At 47.6% G+C, this 22,835-nt stretch overlaps 1 protein-coding gene across 1 annotated transcript in view; it reads right to left on the bottom strand.

Annotated features, from left to right (window-relative positions):
- Window positions 1–22,835, bottom strand: part of BLM (BLM RecQ like helicase) — a 46,975-nt gene that overhangs the window by 8,803 nt on the left and 15,337 nt on the right. The window contains 7 exon segments of the mRNA XM_049783304.1: window positions 4,133–4,325; window positions 6,799–6,998; window positions 10,033–10,168; window positions 14,397–14,587; window positions 16,655–16,850; window positions 18,402–18,562; window positions 20,400–20,506. Coding sequence (XP_049639261.1) covers window positions 4,133–4,325; window positions 6,799–6,998; window positions 10,033–10,168; window positions 14,397–14,587; window positions 16,655–16,850; window positions 18,402–18,562; window positions 20,400–20,506 — 1,184 coding nt within the window.

Here is a 22,835-nt window from a genome sequence, read left to right as displayed (position 1 = left end):
AAATTGCACCTGGCTTGGGGGGACCATCTGGGACGCCGGGGGATCGAATTGAGGTCCTTCCTTGGCTAACGCTTGCAAGGCAGACACCTTATCTCTAGCGCCACCCCGCTGGCCCCTTAAAATGCATTTTCAATTTTTTTTTTTTTTTTGGTTTTTGGGCCACACCTGTTTGACTCTCAGGGGTTACTCCTGGCTATGCGCTCAGAAATCACCCCGGTCTTGGGGGGACCATATGGGACGCCGGGGGATCGAACCGCTGTCCGTCCTACGCTAGTGCTTGCAAGGCAGACACCTTACCTCTAGCGCCACCTTCCTGGCCCCTAAAATGCATTTTTTTTTTTTTTGGTTTTTGGGCCACACCTGTTTGACGCTCAGGGGTTACTCCTGGCTATGTGCTCAGAAATCGCCCCTGGCTTGGGGGGACCATATGGGACGCCGGGGGATCGAACCGCGGTCCGTTCCTTGGCTAGCGCTTGTAAGGCAGACACCTTACCTCTAGCGCCACCTTCCGGGCCCCTAAAATGCATTTTTAATGAAAAACATGATTGGGCAGGAGCAACAGAGCAGCAGTAGGGTGTTTACCTTGCATGGGGCTGAACCAGGATGGATCTCAATTTGATCCCTGGAGTCCCATATATTTCCCCAAGACAGGAATGATTTCTCAGCCCATAGCCAGGAGTAACCCCAGATCGTCACCAGATGTGGCCCCAAAACAAAAACAAACAAAAAAGAAAACAAGAAAACAACACGATTAACCAAGTAGTTGATAATATAGTTGTTTCTGGTTTCCCACCCACCACCCTAGCCTGCCCCGTTGCAGGCACACGTCTACCTCCTATTGTTTATTGCAACACAAAGGCAAATGGAATTATCCAAATGGAGACCAGTAAGCGTCAATTCGCAGTAACTGTTCTCTCCCATGGTGTTACCAAAGTCAGTGCCTGAGGATTTCCCGAGCTGCCTGGTATTAGCTGAGCTTCTGTGCTACTGCCCAGGATCACCGATCTGGTGATCTACACCACATTCTCTCAGATCTGCTGTCATCCTGGTGGGCTGACAGCATTTAGGAAACCTGAAGGTGTCGGGGCGCTGTGTGAGGCTGCAGACCTCAAGATCTGGCAGTCTGGCAGTTTGATAAGGTTCAGTTGTGGAGTTGTGGGAGGATGTCGTGGGTGGCTGTGGGCTGCGAGGCTTTTGGGTAGAAAAGGGGGGACGTGCCACCCCCGTTCCAAGAAGGCCCCAAAGTTAGACTATCTGGGGAGATTCAGCATCATCATGTAGATAGTGTGTGTGTGCGTGCGCCCTTGGCTTCCCCTCTTTCTAAGAATACCCCACATTTTTCAGCCCAGTGACTGGTCCCACCTGGGTGGAGTGAATATATGAACTCTGATGAAGAGTCCTTGTACAGACAGATCTGTTGTTATCTAGAGAACACTGTAAGAAGAGGGGGCACAGGGGATCTGGCTGCCAGACACCCCAAAGAGAGACTGACTCAGGGAGGCTGAGCAGACAGGCATAGCTGATGCCTGGCTACCAGAAATCAGGAATAACAATGCCCGTGTTTCTGTTGGGAGTCAAGCTCCAAGCCAAACACAGGGAAGCTCTACTTCCAACCCTGGGCACCACATAGCCCTCTGGGACCCAGGGGTGTGGCCCTGGTACCCCTAAGTACTGTTCAGGGGTGTGGTCTCTGCAAAAACAGAGACAAGAACCCACATGCTCTCTGTGTCATTGCTAGATCGGGAGGATAGACCTGGAGGACAAGGGGGTTGGGATGGTAAAAGCGACAAACAGAAATGCAGAAGCACATGGGTGGATTCTTTATGAGCGCTGTTACCATTTGAGCTGACTTCTTAGAAAAGGGAAAAGATGGGGCTGAAGCGGTGGCACTAGAGGTAAGGCGTCTGCCTTGCAAACGCTAGCCTAGGATGGAATGCAGTTTGATTCCCCAGCATCCCATATGATCCCCCAAAGCCAGGGGCGATTTCTGAGCACATAGCCCTGAGTAAACCCCTGAGTGTCAAACGGGTGTGGCCCCAAAAAACCAAACAAACAAAAAAGGCAAAAGATGGGGCTGGAGAATGCAGTACAGAAGTCAAGGAGTTTGACTACACCCAGCAGAGCTCAGGTGCCCTTCCTAGCTCTGCGCTCATAGTGATCCTGGGTGAGACTGGGAGACCAGAGATCTCAGAAAGGGGTTGTTGAGATTCAGGGTCAGCGCCTAACCTCTGTGCTCTCTCTAGCCCCAAGTGTGCATTTTTATTATGTTACTTCATATGGTTCTGGTTTTGCACTTAGGATATACATCTGTATCCAAATAAACAAAAACTAACTTTATCAGCAGAAACAGCATTGTGTCCCAGTTTAACAAGAAAATTGTCTTTCATAATAGTCCAAATAATCACACTGTCTGAGGTCGGGGAGAGCTCAGAAGGCAGAGCACATGCCCGCAGGCACGGGGCTCTGGAATGACCCTTGGTCCTGCAGAACTGCCTTGAAGTTCCTACATAAACAAGTGTCCAATCATAGACAAGAGCGGCTGATTACTGTCGGACCCTTGGCGAGGAGTCTGAGACTAGACGAAGACTCGAGGGCAACGTGCAATGGTTAGTCCACCATGAAAGCAGCTCTATTACCCCGGGCTGAGGTACCCACAGTCATGGAAATAACTCAGGTGGGCAAGAGCCAGGTGTCACTCCTGGCTCTGCACTCAGAAGCCAATCCTGGCAGGCTCGGGAGACCATCTGGGATGCCGGGAGTCGAACCCATCCCATCCTGGATCCGTCACATGCAAGGCAAATGCCCTATCGCTGTGCTATCTCTCCGGCCCCACGCAAGAATTTATTAAAGATACAGCAGTACATTAAATACAGATCCAGGGAAGCATGAAACAATTCCTTTTTGTAAGGAACTCTGCAAAGGCACTTTGTATTTCTGGGGTATATTTCATTCTCACTGCAAAGACACTTGTGCATAAAAGAGCGGAACAGTGTAAGGCAGTAAATAAGACACCAAGATAACTAGGTGACATCTGATGATGAGAGATGAATTACCTACATTTACACCCAGCATAGAAGCATAAAAGTAGCGGCCGGAGAGATAGCACAGCAGTAGGGTGTTTGCCTTGTATGAGGCTGACCTAGGATGGACAATGGTTTGAATCCCGGCATCCCATATGGTCCCCCGAGCCTGCCAGGAACAATTTCTGAGCACAGAGCCAGGAGTAACTTCTGAGCGCCACTGGGTGTGACCCAAAAACAAACCAAAAAAAAAAAAAAAAAAAAAAGAAAAATAAAACTAGAGTGCCAAGGGTCAGAGAGATAATATAGTAGATAAGGTGCTTGCCACTTGGGTTCAATTTTCAGCACCACCCATGGTCCCTGAACCCTCCAGAAGTGAGTCCTGGATGCAGAGCCAGTAGTTAACCCTAAGCATCGCCATAAGTTGGAAAGTATGTTTTTTTTTTTTTTTTTGGTTTTTTGGGCCACACCCGGTAACGCTCAGGGGTTACTCCTGGCTATGTGCTCAGAAGTTGCTCCTGGCTTGGGGGACCATATGGGACGCAGGGGGATCGAACCACGGTCCGTCCAAGGCTAGCATAGGTAAGGCAGGCACTTTACCTTTAGCGCCACCGCCCGGCCCCGGAAAGTATGTTTTGCAGCCACACCTGGGTTTGACTCCAGCACCACGTCTGGTCTTTTGAGCCACCATCAGGAACAGCTCCTGAACACTGAGCCAGGAATTGCCCCCAAGTACCGTCACATTCTGTGTCCCCCTGTAATACCATCAGATTTTGGCCCCTGCAAGTAACGTCCCACGTACCTAAAAGAACATACTGTACTGGACTTAAAGCTCAGAGCTTTAAGGGATGGAGCACACCCCACTGTACACGTCGGTTGAATCCTTGGCATCACGTGGTCCCACAAGCTCTGCTGGAAGTACCTGTTCACCATCCCCCAAAACATTTCCTATCTCAAAAACAGTCAGATTGTTTAAAATAAAGTATTCGATTCAGGGACTCAACAAAAGCAATAATGACAGGGAATCTAGTTTTGTCCCGACGAAGCTTCTTACACAGTCACCTTTGGCTGGTTCAATCATACCAAGTTACCAGAGGACCCAACATGCCTACCTGCGATTTTCTTCAGAGTGGCAGTATTGAAAATATTGAAATAGTGGACTCCAAAAATCTTCCCCAGGGACTTGCAGACTTCCGTAAGTTCCCCAAGACATTTCTTCACCGCCTCTTCCCTCTGAGACACCTTTGCCTCCAAAGCCTTTTGTTTTTTCATGCTGCTGGAATTTTCTGTTTCCATAAAGTCTACCTTTGTAAGAGAAAAAGAAATGAGACGCGTGTGTACAAGGACACCTGTTTCCAATTATGTAAGGGCTAATTGCGTTTGTTTTTAGTATTGCCATTCCATGGCAAGGAGAGAGTACATTTTGTGGGGCAAGGGATATGTATTTTCTCTTTCTCTCTTTTTTTTGGGTGTGTGTGGAGGGACACCCATACCTGAAGATGCTCTGGGATCATGGATCTTATGATGCTGGAGATGAAACTGGGTCAGCCACATGCAAAGCAAAAACCTCCCCGCTGTGCTCCAGCAGTAGAACTGGAGAGAAACATATTATCTGTCTCTTGTTTCTCCACTAATTTGCAGAGAGTGGCCTCTTGCTGGGGATGGGAGTAATACAGGGAGGTGGAGGGGGGTTGGGTCACACCTCGAGGCACTCAGAGGTTACTACTGGCTCTGTGCTCAGAAATTGCTCCTGGCAGGCTCAGTGGACCTTATGGGACGCCCAGAATTGAACCTGGGTCGGCCACGCGGAAGGCAAATGCCCTACCCCTGTGCTATCGCTCCAGGTCCCAGAACAGCATTTTTGGGGTGTGTATGTGTGTGTGTGTTTGTGTGTCACATCCAATGATACTTAGGGATTGTGTGTGTGTGTGTGTGTGTGTGTCACATCTAATGATACTTAGGAATTGCTCCTGGCTGTGTGCTTGGGGGACCATATGGGATGCCAGTTATCGAGCTTGAATTGGCAACATGCAAGGCAAACCACTGTATTATAGCTCTTACACTCAGAACAACTTCTTAAAAAATGCTTATTAGTGAATGCTGATATCATTAAATGTATTCAGAGGTGAAGAGCATACCCTGCATGTATGACATTTTTGGTTTTTTATTTTGGTTTTTGGGCCACACCCAGGGACACTCAGGGGTTACTCCTGGCTATGCACTCAGAAATTGCTCCTGGCTTGGGGGACCATGTGGGATGCCCAGGGATTGACTGCGGTCCATCCTAGACTAGTGTGGGCAAGGCAGATGCCTTATCGCTTGTGCCACTGCTCCGGCCTCAACATTCTGGTTTTTATAAAAACAGTGGCGAGAGCCTCCTGAGCACTGCAAGGTATGTGGTCCCTCCAATAGAAAAAAAAAAATGTGTTTTGATTCAAGCACCACTTCTACTGGTTCAACTTTATGATTTCTTCAAACTAAAAGGAACAAAGTCTGTTCACATAGGCCAGTATATGCATCTATGGAAATGACATTTATTTAGAGGTACTACATGCTCATTCACTGAGAGAGAAAACAAGGATTTAAAAACCCAGACCTTTAAGGGATGGTATCCTTAATTAGCAATAGTGCAAACCACAGTATCAAAAAGAAGATATACATATATAGGGAGAAAGAAGAGAGATTGGTAAAATGCCTGCCCCAGAGGTGAGCAGAGGAATATGGGTAGGAGAGAAATGAGACATTGGTGGTTAGAAGTGTGTACTGTACTGCAAACCAAAGTGTCAAAAAAAAAAAAAAAGTTCTGGAGAGATAGCACTGGTAGGGCATTTGCCTTGCATGAGACCAACCCAAGAAGGACCCAGGTTCGATTCCTGGCATCTTATATAGTCTCCTAAGCCTGCCAGGAATGATTTCTTTTTCTTTTTTTGGGTTTTTGGGCCACACCCGGTGTTGCTCAGGGGTTACTCCTGGCTGTCTGCTCAGAAATAGCTCCTGGCAGAAATGGGGGACCATATGGAACACTGGGATTTGAACCAACCACCTTTGGTCCTGGATCAGCTGCATGCAAGGCAAACGCCGCTGTGCTATCTCTCCGGGCCCCCAGGAATGATTTCTAAGCGCTGAGGCAGGGCAGGAGTAACCCTGAGCGCCACTGGGTGTGACCCCAAAACCAAAAAACCAAAAAAATAAAAAAAAATAAAAGAGAGAGTGGCCAGGAAGGTGGCGCTAGAGGTAAGGTGTCTGCCTTGCAAGCGCTAGCATAGGACGGACAGCGGTTCGATCCCCCGGCGTCCCATATGGTCCCCCCAAGCCAGGGGCGATTTCTGAGCGCATAACCAGGAGTAACCCCTGAGCGTTAAATGGGTGTGGCCCAAAAACCAAAAAAAAAAAAAAAAAAAAAAAGAAGAGAGAGAGAAGAAAAATGTTTGCCCCTGACAGGAAGGGGAGAGGGCATCAGGGAGGGTGAGACATTGGGGGACACTGGTGGTGGGAAATGTGTCCTGCTGAAGGTTGTACCTGTATGACTGTAACTCAATCATGAACAACTGTATCTGTGGAAAAGAAAAACTAAACAAAATCCCTTTAGGGGCTGGAGCCTCATGATAGAGGGTAAGTAAGGCCTTCTTGCCTTGCATGCAGCCAACGGAGACTCAGTCCTCAGCACGGTTTCCCCAGGCTCAGGTGACCTGAGGCCACCCAGAATGTTATCTGCAGAACCAGGAGGAAGCCCTGAGCACAGAACTGTGGCCCAAACTGCCAACCCAAACCGCCCTACCTTCAAATGCCCGTGGAGAACAGCATCCGCTTTACTTCCAGGCATCATGTAGGCAATTGCTTGGTCATTCGCATTGATGTATAAGTCTTCATCCAAAATCTTGTCGAGCACTAGTTTCTTAAAGAGTCTTTCAGCATTGTGCCGGGAGTAAGCAGATCCCTTTCCAAATATTCCTGTCTGGATTTTTGCACTCTTACTCCCTAGTCAGGTAGTGAAAGCGGGTAAGTCAAAGCTCTCTAAGAGACGGAATTTCTTAGGTGGTAATTTCACACACACACACACACACACACACACACACACACACACACACACACACACACACACAGCTCTCTAAGAGACACACACACACACACACACACAAAGCTCTCTAAGAGATGGAATTTCTTAGGTGGTAATTTCACACACACACACACACACACAAATCATCATGCAGCATACCTGAAACCAATATAATGTTACATGTCAACCTTTATAATTCTACAATGAGGCACAGCAGAAAAAAAAATAGCACACGGACAGTATATGTGAGTCAAGAGAACTAGCAGTATAGGGGGTCCTGGGATGTGACACTGTGAAACTATCTTGGTTCCTGGCACTGCCCCACACTGTCCCGTGCAGCCCTGGTGCCACAGCCAAGTGTGCCAGCCCCACCAAGCAATGCACGAAACACATGAATGCACAGTGGAGGCGGTCCAGACAGGGGCAAGGACAAAAAAAAAAAAAAAAGGGAAGGGAAAAGCAAAAAGCATGAGTTAGGAGACCTACCACCATTCAGAAAACAGGGTGAAGTGAAAATGCTGGGGTTGGAGACAGCACAGGGTAAATCACACTTGCCTTGCAGGTGGCCGACCCCTCTCTGATCCCTGGCCCTGAATGTGGTTCCCTCAAAGCACTGCCAGGTAAGACCCTGGAGCAAGTTGGGAGCAATGCTGGGCATGGCCTAGCCCCCTTCTCCAAAATAAAATGCACAGTGGGAGTGGGCTGGTGTTGCAAGTGGCAACCTGGGTTAGATCCCTGGCATCCCATGTGGTGTGGCCTCAAACCCAAATGACAACCAAATGCCGCTGCAGGGGCCGGGCAGATGCCCCTTAACGCCCAGTGAGCCGGCACAGAAGGAAAGCTTCACTCTCGCTGCCCAGGTTCCAGCTTCAAAGCTTCTGCTGTTGCTGCCGTGTGTGCCAGGCAGAGATAAGCTGAGTGGGCAGGGCCAGCTGTGGACGGATCCTTCTAAGACTCGCTCCCTCAGTCAGAAAAAAATGCCTAGCTAGTGGGCAGGTATTAAAGATACCATGAACATTAAGGCTTCTTGAGTATGTTTTACAAAGTTTCCTTAATTTGGTGGCTAAGAAGCTGCAAGCAGGCGAGAGAGATAGCTCAGCCGGCTGATAACCAGAACCTCTAATCTGGCGGCCTCCCACTTCTCCAGGTTGCTGTGGGCTTAATCTTTTATTTCCGCACAACCATCATCGCAGTTTTTGTTGCTCTGGGGACATATACTTAGGAGTGCTTAGGAACCACCTGGCAGTGCTTAGAGGAACCTGTCATTTAAGGGTCTCTTTGAGGCTAGAGTGATCTTAGGGCCTGGTTGGACTCAGAGCCTTGGACATGCTTGAAATATTCTAATATTCTCCACCACCTGGGTGATCTCCTTGGTTCATCCAAAGCCCTTTGCCAGGGTGGTGTGAGTCTGCAGCAGTTTTCAGGAACCCAGGGCCGAGTCCTGGAGAGACACACAGGCACTACAGGCAGAACACTGTGTGAGTGTGTGTGAGATCAAACTTGGAGCCCATCCTTTATATTTCCCTAGCCCAGAGGTCTCAAACTCAATTTACCTGCGGGCCACAGGAGGCAAAGTCGGGGTGATCCTTGAGTGCAAAGTCAGTAGTAAGCCTTGAACATTGGGGGGTGTGACCCAAACAACTAAAATAAAACAAAACAAAGATTCCTCTAGGGCAGGGTCACAAAATGTTGTATGGAGGGCCGTTTGCGGCCCGCGGGCCGCAAGTTTGAGACCCCTGCCCTAGCCACCTTTATTTAATTTTTTATTTGATTTTGGAGTCACACTCAGTAATCTCAGGGGTTACTCCTGGCTCTGTGCTCAGAAATCACTCCTAGCAGGCTCGGGGGACCCTATGGGATACCCGGGGCTGAACCCTGGACAGTCGAGTGCAAGGCAAATGCCCCACCTTTATTTAATTTTAATAGGCCTCAGGGCTGAAAGGGAGAAGCAGGGGAAGGAGGGAAAGAGGCCCACGATGCCACTTGAACCACAATAGTCAGTGGATTTGTGAAGCTCCAAGAATGCTGGCCCCCCGCTCAGATAAAACTATCTACTTCATTATATTTTATTTTATTTGGGCCACACCCATTTGATGCTCTGGGGTTACTCCTGGCTAAATGCTCAGAAATCGCCCCTGGCTTGGGGGGACCATATGGGATGCCGGGGGGGGGGGGGGTGGTGGTGGTGGTGGTGGTGGTGTGTGTCGAACCACAGTCCTTCCTTGGCTAGCGCTTGCAAGGCTAGCGCTTGCAAGGCAGACACCTTACCTCTAGCGCCACCTCACCGGCCCCACTTCATTATATTTTAAATGTGAAGTCACCTTAGTAATTGACAAAGGGTTTTCTTTCTTTTATTTTTCAGAAAACATGCTAACACATTTTTAATTTTTATCTTTTTGGCAGGGAAGAAAGGGGCTAGGGATTGAACCATGGCCTCACACAATGAAGAAAGCACACTTTGATTACTGAGATATGCTGAGCTCTGAAACTAAATTTTTTGTTTGTTTTTTTGGGCCACACCTGGCGGCAGCGGCTACGTTCAGGGGTTACTCCTGACTCTGCACTCTAAAATTGGTCCTGGCAGGCTCAGATGTCGGGGATGAACCTGGGTCTATCCCTGGTCGTTCGCGTGCAAGGCAAATGCCCTACCGCTGTACCTTTGTTCTGGCCTTGAAACTAAATTCTGTAAGAAGATAATACTTTTGGGGGGATATTAATGATCTATTTTGTTTCTGAGTCCACATCTGGAGTGGTTGGGGGTACCCCTTGCTCTGTGCAGGGAGGACATACATGGAGCACGTGAACCATGAGACCGTAGCCAGGGTTCAAGTTCCCACAAGTTGACCATGAACTCCAGCCCAGTGTCAGCTCTTTGGCTGTCTATGTACCTTTCATGAATCCTTTGGATGTGCGGCTTTAACTTATGTAACTTGAACAATAAAACAAACAACTTACCCAAGAAAATGTCAACCAGCATATTCATGGTGTATCTCCCAGAAGGGCCACCATATTTCATAGATGATGAACTATGTTCTTGCACAAATCTTACGATGTTTTTCACATCGTCAGTCACATCTCTTGTCTTAAAGTCCTAGAAATAAAGAGATTACAGGATGCAGGGCGGAGGGATAGTACCACGGGGAGAGGAGGGCAGTTGCCAGGCATGTTAGTGCAAAGCAGTCGCTCTGCCCCCTGCACCATCACTCTGGCCTCTGTAATTACTGTTTATGTTTGCCTTTGGGCTAAAATAGAGTTGAGTGGTTGCGACACGACAGGATGGAGACAGCACTTCTGTGTTTATTTTTCATGGTGCAGGGATCCGAATCAGGACTCTGCATGCGAGGCACACGTTTCACTACTGAGCTACAGCTCTGGCAAGGGAGGAATTCCAAGGCTCAAAGTCTAAAAGTACTTTCTGGCCCCCCCCCTTTTTTTTTTTTTTTGGTTTTTGGGCCACACCCGTTTGACGCTCAGGGGTTACTCCTGGCTATGTGCTCAGAAATCGCCCCTGGCTTGGGGGGTCCATATGGGACGCCGGGGGATCGAACCGCTGCCCTTCCTTGGCTAGCGCTTGCAAGGCAGACACCTTACCTCCAGCGCCACCTACCCGGCCCCACTTTCTGGCCCCTTAAGATAAAGATCCGCTGGGGAGCTGGCTTGCTCAGTGGGCTGGACTCCCTGCTCTGCATGAAGGAGGCCCAGAGTCCAAGGCGTCCACTTCAATCTACCCAGCAACTCAGGAGTGACCCCCTTGAGCACCCCTGGATACAGCCCTAACCTCCCCCACAAAAGAGCTAATAAAGGCTGGTGACTTCACCCGAGATCAGCATCTCCTATTTCCTCCCTGGCCAGGTTACACACACCCCTCATCTATCAGCTGGTCAGGCTGTGGCAGACGTCAGCAAGAAAGCCCAGATCAGGGGAGTTTCAGGAACTTCCTTCACTGCCCTGTCTCCACTGCGTGTCTCTCTCGTATCAGTGCCTTCTCTCTCCTGCGTCTCTCCCCACCTGTCTTATGTTTCTTCCTTTCACCCCAGGGAGCTGTTCCAAAGCTCTTAGCTATAGTCAAACTCCCTTGGGGCCAGAGCCATAAGATAGTGGGGAGGGAACTTGCCTTGCACTCAGCCGGCCTGAGCTTGATCCCTGGCATCCCATAGGGTCCCCTGTGCTCTGCCAGGAGTAACCCGCATGCATCGCCAGGCGTGGCCCAAGACCCATAGAGGAAAAAAAGTGACCTTTTCTACTTGTAAAGGAAGTGGATGCCAACGGTTCTGGCCTATGTGAGGACAGCTTGACTCTCTCCTCCACGTACCTCACACCCATTTTTTCTCTATAAGCACATTCCTTTCCCACACTGAGGACGTGACAGACCACTGGCACCTCACACAAAATGCATTGTTTTTTCCTTTTTGGGCTGCACATGGCAGTATTCTAATTTTATTCTTGATGGTGCCTGGGTTTGTGTGTAGTGTCAGGCACTGAACCTTGGTTGGCAGAGTGTCAAGCAAGTGCCTTACCTGCTGTGCTATCTCTCCAGCCTGAATGATTCTTTTTTAAACTTTATTTAAGCACCGTGGTCACAAAATCACTCATTGCTGGGTTTCAGTCATACAGTGTACACCATCCTTCATTAGTATACCCTAACCATCACCTTTATCTCATTTCCCAAACACCCCACCCCCACCTCTGCCTTGCTCTAGGGCAGGCAAATTGCTTCTCTTTCTGTCTCTCTCCCTCTCTTTTTCCTTTTTGACACTGTGGTTTGCACTATTATTAATGGAAGGATGCTTTGCCTGTAAGTTTCTCCACATTCAGCGCCAAGTTCTTGTCCAGAGCGATCAATTCCAACTATCATGATCCTAGTAGACTTTTTTTTCTACTCTAGCTATACTCACTGCTCTTTGTGGTGAGCATTCTACCCTTGGCTGGACCTCCTGACCTTTGTCTCTATTGTCTCTGGTACTATTACCGTACTATCTCTTGTTTTTCTTATACTCCACAAATGAGTGAGATTATTCTGTCTATCCCCTTCTCTCTGGCTCATTTCACTGTGCATAATAGTCTCCATGCCCATCCATGTATAGGCAAATGTCGTGATTTTATTTTTTTCCTAACAGCTGCATAGTATTCCACTGTATACGTGTACCAGTTTCTTTAGCCACTAATCTATTATCGAGCATTTCAGTTGTTTCCAGATCTGGCTATTGTAAATAGCGCTGCAATGAACATAGGCATTCAGAGAGCATTTTTGTATTGTGTTTTTGAGGTCCTAGGGTATATCCCTAGGAGTGGTATTGCTGGTTCCTGTGGAAGCTCAATCTTTAGCTTTTTGAGGAATGTCTATATTGTTTTCCAAAAAGGCTGGACTAGACTACATTCCCACCAGCAGTGAATTAGTCTCTCCCCACATCCAATAGGCACTGGTTGTTCTTGTTCTTTGTGTGGTGTGTGCCAGTCTCCGTGGTGTGAGATGATATTTCATAGTTATCTTCATTGGCATTGCTCTGATGATTAGTGATGAGGAAAATTTTTTTCATGTGCGTTTTGGCCATCTATATTTGTTTTTGTTTTTGGGCTATACCTGGTGGTGGGTGCTCAGGGGTTACTCCTGGCTCTGTGCTCAGAGAACCATATGGGATGCCAAAGATTGAACCTGGGCTGGCTGTGTGCTATCACTTCAGCCCCTCAATTTGTTTTTGTTTTTGTTTTTTTGTTTTTGGGTCACACCCAGCAGTGCTTAGGGGTTACTCCTGGCTCCATGCTCAGAAATCGTTCCTGGCAGGCTCGGGGGACCATATGGGATATTGGGACTCGAACCACCGACCTTCTGCATGAAAGGCAAACACCCTACCTCCATGCTATCTCTCCGGCCCCTCGATTTGTGTTTTAATGAATACAAATTGCAATGCCTGTATCAACATGTTAAGAAATAAATACTATTTTTTTTCCTTTGGTTTTTGGGCCACACCCAGTGATGTTCAGGGGTTACTTCTACCTATGTGCTCAGAAATTGCTCCTGGCTTGGGGGACCATATGGGATGCCAGGGGATTGAACCATAGTCAGTTCTAGGTTAGCGCATGCAAGGCAAAGAAAGGCCTTACCACTTGTGCCACTGCTCTGGTCCCCAAGAAATGAATACTATTTTTCTCCTGTTACTTTTTTTTCCCCCTGACTCTACTTACCCTGCCAGCTAGTTTCAATTCCCTGTTCATTCCTGGAGGAAGACATGTTGTATATTCAGTGTCTCCAATGTTGCCATCTATGGAACTGATCCAATTGGTCTCCTTGATTTCCATGGGGCTGCATTCTCAGTCCGGGGTGTGGGGGACGTACTGGTGTTTCCCATGCCTTTCAACATTTATTTTGGTTTTAGGGCCATACCGTGGCTCTGCACTCAGAAATCATTTCCTGACAGACTCAGGTGTCATATGGAGTGCTGGGGATCATATCTCTAGGTGTGTGTGTGTGTGTGTGTGTGTGTGTGTGTGTGTGTGTGTGTGTGTGTGTAAATATAAAATATATAAACTTCAGGAACTTGAGCAATAGCACAGTGGTAGGGCATTTGCCTTGCATGTGGCTGACCTGGGACAGACCTGGTTCGATTCCCAGCATCCCTTATAGTCCCCCAAACCTGTCAGAAGCAATTTCTGAGAGCAGAGCCAGGAGTGACTCCTGAGTACAGTTGGGTATGGCCCAAAAACAAACAAAAATTCAATATTTTAGTAAGCATATACATAAATCATACCTATATAACAGATAACATTCTTTACAGGCTCTTAATTCTAATCATATTCCACTGAATTACTATTAAACCTAAATCACTTAAGATATCATTTTTGGGGCCGGCAAGGTGGTGCTAGAGGTAAGGTGTCTGCCTTACAAGCGCTAGCCAAGGAAGGACCGAGGTTCGATCCCCCAGCGTCCCATATGGTCCCCCCAAGCCAGGGGCAATTTCTGAGCACTTAGCCAGGAGTAACCCCTGAGCATCAAATGGATGTGGCCCGAAAAACCAAAAAAAAAAAAAAAAAAAAAAGATGTAATTTTCGCGTTTGCCTTTCGTGCAGAAGGTCGGTGGTTCGAATTCCAGCATTCCATATGGTCCCCTGAGCCTGCCAGGAGCAATTCCTGAGCTTAGAGCCAGGAGTAACCCCTGAGCACTGCCGGGTGTGACCCAAAAAACAAACAAACAAACAAGATGTCATTTTCTCCTGTTTAGCCCCTTAGAGCTAACAGTGTATTCTATTTTTACCTAACTTTTCTAAATTGAAGAGGAAAAAAATAACATCAATTAATGGCAAAAAACAAAAAGTTTTCTTACCTTTGTTTTACAGCAGTTGTCACAAGAAACATCTGGATGCTTCTTACAAAAGTCAGGATTAAATCCAATTTCACCAAAATAAGCCAAAAGTTGTACTCTCCTGCATTCTGTTATATTCTCACAGTAATGGACCATACTATATAAATTATTGAAGTGAGTCTCTTTTGTATGACGATTTCCATCTTTTTCCACTAAAAGAGATGAAGAACATGTGAAATACAAAGTAAAAAAAGAAAATGTTACAGAAATTTAGAAAAATTCAATTAAAAATTAAATACAAAAATTATTTCATAAATAACATTATTGCCAATTTATCTATCTACCAAGATTTTTATGTTTAGAAATAAGGATAGAATGTTAGGAGCAACTGAAAGGTTTTTCTAGACCTTCACTTTTCCTAATTTCTATATATTTTTTGTTTGGGGGCCAAACTTGGCAGTGCTCTGGGCTTACTCTTGGGCTGTCTGGGGGAACCACTGGGGGAACCATTTGGGGTGTGGGGAGTTGGATCAGTTGGAGTGCGTAGAAGGCGACTGCCTTCCTCACTGTCCTATTTCCCCAACACTTATATTTATAAAACTTATCAGACAAACAAGGACTGGCAGAGCATCTGAGGTCAGGGGAGTGTGGAACTTGGCCAGGAGCTGCTTAGCTCCCCGAGGATCTTTGGTCAGAGGTTTCAAAACTGTGTCAGGAGCACAGGGGTGCTATGGGCAGCTCATGGGGGCTGGGAAGGGGTTAAGGAATGAGGGACCGTGTCCCATCTGACTCTGAGCTCTAAGAACAGCAGTTGCACTGGTAAGCAACTGTAGCTGGGTAGAAATAAAATTCAGGGCCCGGAGAGATAGCACAGCGGTGTTTGCCTTGCAAGCAGCCAATCCAGGACCTAAGGTGGTTGGTTCGAATCCCGGTGTCCCATATGGTCCCCCGTGCCTGCCAGGAGCTATTTCTGAGCAGACAGCAGGAGTAACCCCTGAGCATCACCGGGTGTGGCCCAAAAACCAAAAAACAAAAACCAAAAAAAAAAAAAAAAAAAATCGCTCCTGGTAGGGGCTGGAGAGATAGCATGGAAGAAGGGCGTTTGCCTTGCATGCAAGGACGATGGTTCGAATCCCGGCATCCTATATGGTCCCCTGAGCCTGCCAGGAGTGATTTCTGAGTGTAGAGCCAGAAGTAATCTCTGAACACTGCCGGGTGTGACCCCAAAAAACAAAAAGCCAACAACAAACAAACAAACAAACAAACAAACAAACAAAGTCGCTCCTGGCAGGCTTGGGAACCATATGGGATGCCGGGGATCAAACTTGGGTTCGTCTTGGGTTGGCTGAGTGCAAAGCAAATGCCTTACCACTGTGCTATCACTCTGGCCCCACATAACATGAATTGTATAATAAGAATTAAAGAGAGGGGCCAGAGAGATAGCATGGAGGTAGAGCATTTGCCTTGCATGCAGAAGGATGGTGGTTCGAATCCCAGCATCCCCTGTGGTCCTCCAAGCCTGCCAGGAGCGATTTCTTTTTTTTTTTCTTTTTCTTTTTTTTTGGTTTTTGGGCCACACCCGGCGGTGCTCAGGGGTTACTCCTGGCTGTCTGCTCAGAAATAGCTCCTGGCAGGCAGGGGGACCATATGGGACACCGGGATTCGAACCAACCACCTTAGGTCCTGGATCGGAAGTTTGCAAGGGAAACACCGCTGTGCTATCTCTCCAGAGGAGCGATTTCTAAGCGTAGAGTCAGGAGTAGCCCCTGAGTGCTGCCGGGTGTAACCCAAAAACCAAAATAAATAAATAAATGAATAAATAAAATAAAGAGAATGAAAGTTTCATTCTTGGAGCCAGAGATAGCACAAGTAGGCATTTGCCTTGCACATGGAGAACCCGGTTTGATCCCCAGTATCCCGTTTAGTCCTTGGAGCCCAAAGGAGTGATTCCTGAGGACAGAGTCAGGAGCATTGCTTGGTGTGACCCCAAGACAAAACAAAAAGATTCTTTTTCTTATTATTTTTTTTTGAGGGGGACATTTTCAGTTAGATTCAGCAGTGCTCAGGACCTGGTTTTGTGTCCTGGGATTACTCCTTGTAGGGCTTAGAGGACCATATGGGATGCTGGGGATCAAACCTGGATTGGCCACGTGCAAGACAAGTACCCTCCCCACTGTCCCATTACTCTAGTTCCTGAAAATTCCCTTTCTGTCCCCTCTCCACTGGGCGTCCTGGACACAGCAGACAGAACAGTGCCTCTGGGCCAGGATTGGGCTTACTCAGAATCAGCCTCTTCAGCCTGGTGACGTCATGATAGGTATAGAAGAGCAGGCAGTCAGACATTTCCCCATCTCTTCCAGCCCGGCCCGACTCTTGGTAGTAGCCCTCCATGGACTTGGGGAGCGAGGCGTGGATCACAAACCGCACGTCAGGCTTGTCAATCCCCATCCCAAAGGCGACTGTTGCGCAGATGACCTGATGGGAAAGGACATCTCAATTAGACACACAATACGCTTAAAAAGCATGGTAATAAAAGAGGCTTCTTGGGCTCCACCAGTGTAATTTTTTTGCTTGTTTTGGGCCACACCCGGTGATGCTCAGGGGTTACTACTGGCTATGTGCTCAGAAATCGCTCCTGGCTTGGGGGACCATATAGGATCCCCTGGGGATGGAATCTCAGTCCATCCTAGGCTACGCAGGCAAAGCAGACGACTTACAGCTTGTGCCACTGCTCCCCCCCCCCCCCCCGTGTTATTTTAAATGTATTTAAATCTATTGATTGAAGAGAGTTGAACAGGCTGGAGCAGAGAATCCATGCAAGAGGTTTAGATCTGATCAGGTACCACCTGCTTGTCCCAGCACCACCAGGAATAGCCTATACAGAGCTGGCAACAGCCCCTAAGTACCCTCAGGTGTGACCCTGGCACCAAAACTACCCCACCCCCTAAAAAAGTATTCATAACTATCTTTATTTAGTCTGTATTTTCTTTGGAGGGGCACCTGACTGTACTTGATTGGAACTTACTCCTGGGTCTGCACTCAGGGATCACTCCTGGCAGGTTCAAGGATCCATATGGGACCTGGGGGACTGAACCCCAGTCCGCTGCGTGCAAGGCAAGAGTCCACCCTGCTGTGCTATCTTTCTCTGATCTACAATTTCATGCGGCAAGTGAGAGATTTTTCATTGAGCACTTGCAATTTATTAGACCCAAGAAGCATGACTGTGTGTGAGTGTGTGTGTGTGTGTGTGGGGGGGGGCAGAAGCTGCGCTTTTTCACTTCCCCTGCTCCACTTACCAGCGTGCCAGTCTGTGGCACTTTTTTTTGTTTGTTTGTTTTTGGGTCACACCTGACAGCACTCAGGGGTCATTTCTGGCATGCTCGGGGACTATATGGGATGCTGGAATTCAAACCACCATCCTTCTGCATGAAGGCAACTGCCCTACCTCCATGCTATCTCTCTAGCCCCCGTGTCACCTTTTGGCCTTCACCAGTGACTGTCTGTCTCTTCTTTCACACACACACACACACACACACACACACACACACACACACACCACACAACAGCCATGTTGTTGCCATCTCAGGTGTTGTCTCCCCATTTGCACACATGAGCTGTTGTGCTCAAACACACCTGATTGCAGAGTGCAGGACCTCCAGTCCTTTGTTCTGGAACTGCATCCAGCCGTGTTGCTGGGCTCATCCAGGCACATGGGGCAGAAGTGGGCACTGAACTGGTCTGCTCACCCCCCCCCCCCCCCGCCCCTCTGCCACTGACCTCTCCCTCATCCCCACTTGTGAAATTTTTCTTGGAACTCGAGTTATTTACACCAAAGAACCACCTCGTAAGAAGCAGGTCACAGTCGGTGCTGCCCTTCCTGGCAATGCTCGGAGTGCCGTGACCCTGGGCCTCTTGTAAGAAGCAAAACTCCCCTCACACTCTCAGAGCTCCCTCTCCAGCCCTGCTTTGCCTTTCTGGCAAAAACACTTTCCACTCGTTGCCTTTATTCCATTCCCATGAAGTTACCTGGCAGCCGTCCTGGTTAACCCACTTCTGCTGAACTTCATCTCGGGCCGAATCGCTGAGGCCAGCATGGTACGCGAGAGCAGCGAGGCCATCTCTCTGCAGCGTGTCTGCCATGACGTCACACTCTCGCCTGGAGAGGCAGTAAATGATCCCTGAGTTATCTGCCAAGAGACCGACATAGTGCTGAGGACCGAGGATGGTTCACCTTGCAAAGGCCGTGGTTTCTACTATGCTCCTAGAAACCTGGAGATTTCCAGGGCCCTTGCACAGGAAGATCACACAGGCAGAATAACTCCAGCCAGGCCTCGGTGCACTGAGAATGAGAAGACAGACATCATGTCATCCCCTCTGAGTTACACCTCAGGTGGATCTTGGGGAGCCCTGGGCTCTGACGGACACAAGGACTTGGGCTCACAGGCAGAAAATCTTGATTGTAGTATTAAAAGAACTATTTCCCGAAGCCAGAGCAATAGCACAGCAAGTAGGACAATTGCCTTGCACGTGGTCAACCCGGGTTTAATCCCTGGCATCCCATATGCCCCCCCCCCCACCTGCCAGGAGTGATTTCTGAGCAGAGCCAGGAGTAACCCCTGAGCACCCCACCCCGAAAAAAGTGGAAAGCAGGAGAAAACAGAAAGAAAAAAAAAGGGCAGAAAACAGAACTTGCCAGGAGTAATTTCTAAGTGTAGAGCCAGGAATAACCCTTGAGCGTTGCCAAGGTGTAGCCCAAAAAAACAAAACACACAAACAAAACCTTTCCAACATTAGAGGAATATTGAAGACAACAAATTATGATATTAAAGATTTTTGTTTTGGCTGGCAGTGGAGAGGGGTGGCCCACACCCAGCAGTGCTCAGGGTTTATTCACTCCTGGATCTGAGCTCAAGAATCATATGGGGGGCTTGGGATTGAATCCAGGTCAGCTGTGTGCAAGGTAAGCATCTGGTCCACTGTACTTTTCCTCTGGCACCATTAAACAGTTAAGTATTCTCTGAGTTCTCTTTAGAAGACACGAAAATGTGTTCAAGGTTGGTAGAGACACTATAGTAGCTACTATGGGAAATGCTTACAAGCTGGCATGATATAGTAGAATGGCTTAGGCACTGCCTTCCACATGCCCCTCCCAGGTTTGATCTCATGCACCTCAGAGCCCGCAGACCCATCAGGAGTGATAAAACTTAAGCACTGCCTGGTGCAGCCCCAAAACCAAAAGAAAAAAGACATCATCTAAAATTCTGAAGGTTTTAGATACTTAATTTATCTTAAAGTTTGCCTTGTTTTCTGCCTTTTTGGGGGTGAGGTGGGCCAAACCCGGCCACCTGAAGGCGTTCAGGGGTTATTCCTGGCTCTGTGTGCTCAGAAATCACTCCTGTCAGGTTGGGGGAGGAAGGGCATATGGGATGCCAGGGATTAAACCCATGTCGACCGGGGATAGAACCTGGGTCAGCTGCGTGCAAGGCAAACACCCTCCCCATCGTGCCTTCTGTTTTTTTCTTTTTTTATTACTTTACCAATTTTCTTCACGAAGGCTAGAAATAGTATAAGGCGCAAGGTTTTTGTCTAAAAGAAACCTAGATATTTAACAAAAAAATGCTTTCCATGGAAAAGCAGGAAACTGTATGTGAAAAACTGGCAGGGATTTTAGAAAGTCAGTTAATGACTACATAGCAGACACACCCAGAGAAGACGCTAAGCCAAAGAGCCATATAATGAAAGCATTCACAAGACGCCAGAGAAAGACAATGAAACTGAGGGTTGCAATGCAGGTACGGAGGAGGGAGTCTTTAATAATCTTTGGAGAGTTTATTGTGATCAAACCAAATTAGATTTTATAATGTTCTGACTGAGAGAGGGTTGCAACGTTCTACGCTATAAATAGCAAATTCGTGTTCAAAGGAAAAGAAATATTTAATATGCGATTTTACAATTTTGAATCTAGTATAGTATTAAAAAGACGTTTATACTTCTAGATGTAATGTATCATATGGCCATACTCACATGGGTGATGCTTTCTGATCCAGTCTAGGCAATCAAATGCTATCTTTTTAGGCTTTTTTGGAAGTACGCAGTATTTCAGATTATGTCTATTAAAGCTCATACTAAACCTAAAATAAATCACAAACATAAAATTTTGTTATGAAAAAAGTTTTATCCATTTTCAAAAACGACTCAGGTGTGAGGCTATATCTCAAGTTTGATTCCTACAACACTCCCCAAGTTACTCATTTTTCCACAAAGCAACCCAACTACTGAGTTGTCTAAACTGATTCTCACCCTGGCAGTTTACAGGACACACACTTGGTACCCACTGCCTCCCTGCATCTTTGGGAGTTCTTTCTCCAGGGGTCTGCCTCTCCTGGGCCTCAGGAAAATCCTGCTTCTTCTCTGGGCATGTTGGAGAACAAGCCTGAAAATGACCCATTTTTCCTGCAGAGTATCCCACTTCTATCTTACCATCCAATGCAAAGTTTCTCAGAAGAGAAATGGGTCTCCAATCTAGAGGAGGGAGGAAGGAAGGGAGGAAAGAGAAAGAAGAAAGGGAAGAGGGAAGGAGGGAGGGAGGGAGGGAGGGAGAACAGGGAAGGAAGGAAAGAATGAAGGCAAGCAAGCAGACGAGAGGCTAGACAAAGTACTAAGGGCTGGAGCATGAAAGAGGCCCAAGATGTCTCACGGGCACTGTGGTCTCCCCAGTACCTCCAGGACTGACACTGAGAACAGAACCAGGAACAGCCCTTGAGCATTGCCAGCTTCAAAAAACCAACCGAAATCCACACAAGGCAGAAGAGGCCACTGTTAGTGCCCTGGCCAGCAGGGGCCAAATAAACCGAGCAGAGGATTGGAAACCTTATGTGGTGTGGTCATTACTAGAGCACAGAAGAAGGACATAAGGAGTCATCGAACATCCTGTCCTCTATCTCCATCCAAGCTAGAGGGACCTATTCTCTGCCACAGCGGGAGGGCCTGGTTTAGGGCCAGGGCCACACTGAAACCCTCTCGGCTCTCAAATGACAGCAAAAAGGTCCCTCTTTTACTGCTTTAGTTTTCTCTTGGTTTCCAGCCCCCTTGAGAATGAGGGCACGTCCAGTGATGCTCAGAGCAGACTCCTGGTTCTACACCCAGGGACATTTCCTTGTGGGGTTCAGGAGACCATCTGGGGTGCAGTAACTCAAGGTTGGGTTGTGCATGTGGAAAGCAAATGCCCTCCATGGGGTATAATTGCTTCAGGCCCCGTTCTCTTTGTCTCCTTTGCTTGCTTCCCTTCCGGAATGAATGAATGTTTCTTCTATTCTTGTCCCACATCCTCTTTCTCCAGGGACCTCATTGTCACTGTTTTTAAACATCACCCAAAATATGGTTCCCCCGAGTCCCAACGTTGGCTCCCAGTTTAGATCTTTTTCGACTTCTCAACCATGGTCCATCTTCATTTGAGATGAGCGCTCTAAAATTGGAACCTACTTATCCCCCAGAGTTACAAGGACCTTCTAAAGATACACAAGGAAAAGATGCACTGAAGGGGACCCATTTCCAGAGCCTCCATCTTTTCCTGTTTGTTTGGTTTTAGGGCCACATCCGGTGGTACTCAGGACACAAGCCTGGCTCTGCACTCAGGAATCACTCCTGGTGGGCTAGAGACATAAGAGGTGCAGGGGGAATGAAACCAGATTGGCCATGCAAACCCTCCTAGCTGTCCTCTCATTCCAAGCCCCAGGCCCTCCCTCCGCCTTCAAGTGCCTTTTCCCAAGACTGACATCAGACTCTCCTGCAGCCAGATACCGTTATTCAGTTCCAAGGTTTCATTTTACATTTGTGTTCTCACTTTCTAAAAGCAAGCAAATAAACCCTGTTTCTCTCCCACTGTGAATTTTTATTTGTGTGTATTGTTCTAGGACACCAAATAAAACAAATAGAAACTGCAGTTTCTTTTCTTTTCTTTCTTTCTTTTTTTTTTTTTTTGAGGGCAGTTCACGCCTGGATATACTCAGCACTTGACTTGCCGTCTTATCTCTTTGGCCTCTGAAAATTGGTTTGGGCCACATCCTGCAGTGCTCAGGCTTATTTCTGGCAGAGTTGGGGGGCATATGTGGTATCCAGCTTGAACTGGGATGGTTTGCATGCAAGATACCATGTTATCAGCTGTCACATCTCTCTGGCCTAAGATGTTTTTTCTTTTGTTTTGTTTTTGGGCCACACCAAGTGGTAATCAGCGATCATTCCTGGCAGTGCTTGGGATCAAACCCAGTTGGCCATGTACAAGGCAAACACTCTCCCTGTAGTGCTATCACTTTGGCCCCCCAAGACTTGGACTGCACTGTACCTTCGCTAAGGGAGCAGTGACACTGCCCTTCAATGGTAGACATAATATTAGGTCCAGGGGCGTTGAATTCATGCCACTCTTAAGAGAAGTGTCTGTCAGGAAGAGGAAGTAATTTGTGT

This window comes from Suncus etruscus, chromosome 11 (assembly GCF_024139225.1).
Source record: "Suncus etruscus isolate mSunEtr1 chromosome 11, mSunEtr1.pri.cur, whole genome shotgun sequence".
NCBI classification, from domain to species: Eukaryota; Metazoa; Chordata; class Mammalia; order Eulipotyphla; family Soricidae; genus Suncus; species Suncus etruscus.
This window is presented reverse-complemented; position numbering and strand designations above follow the sequence as displayed.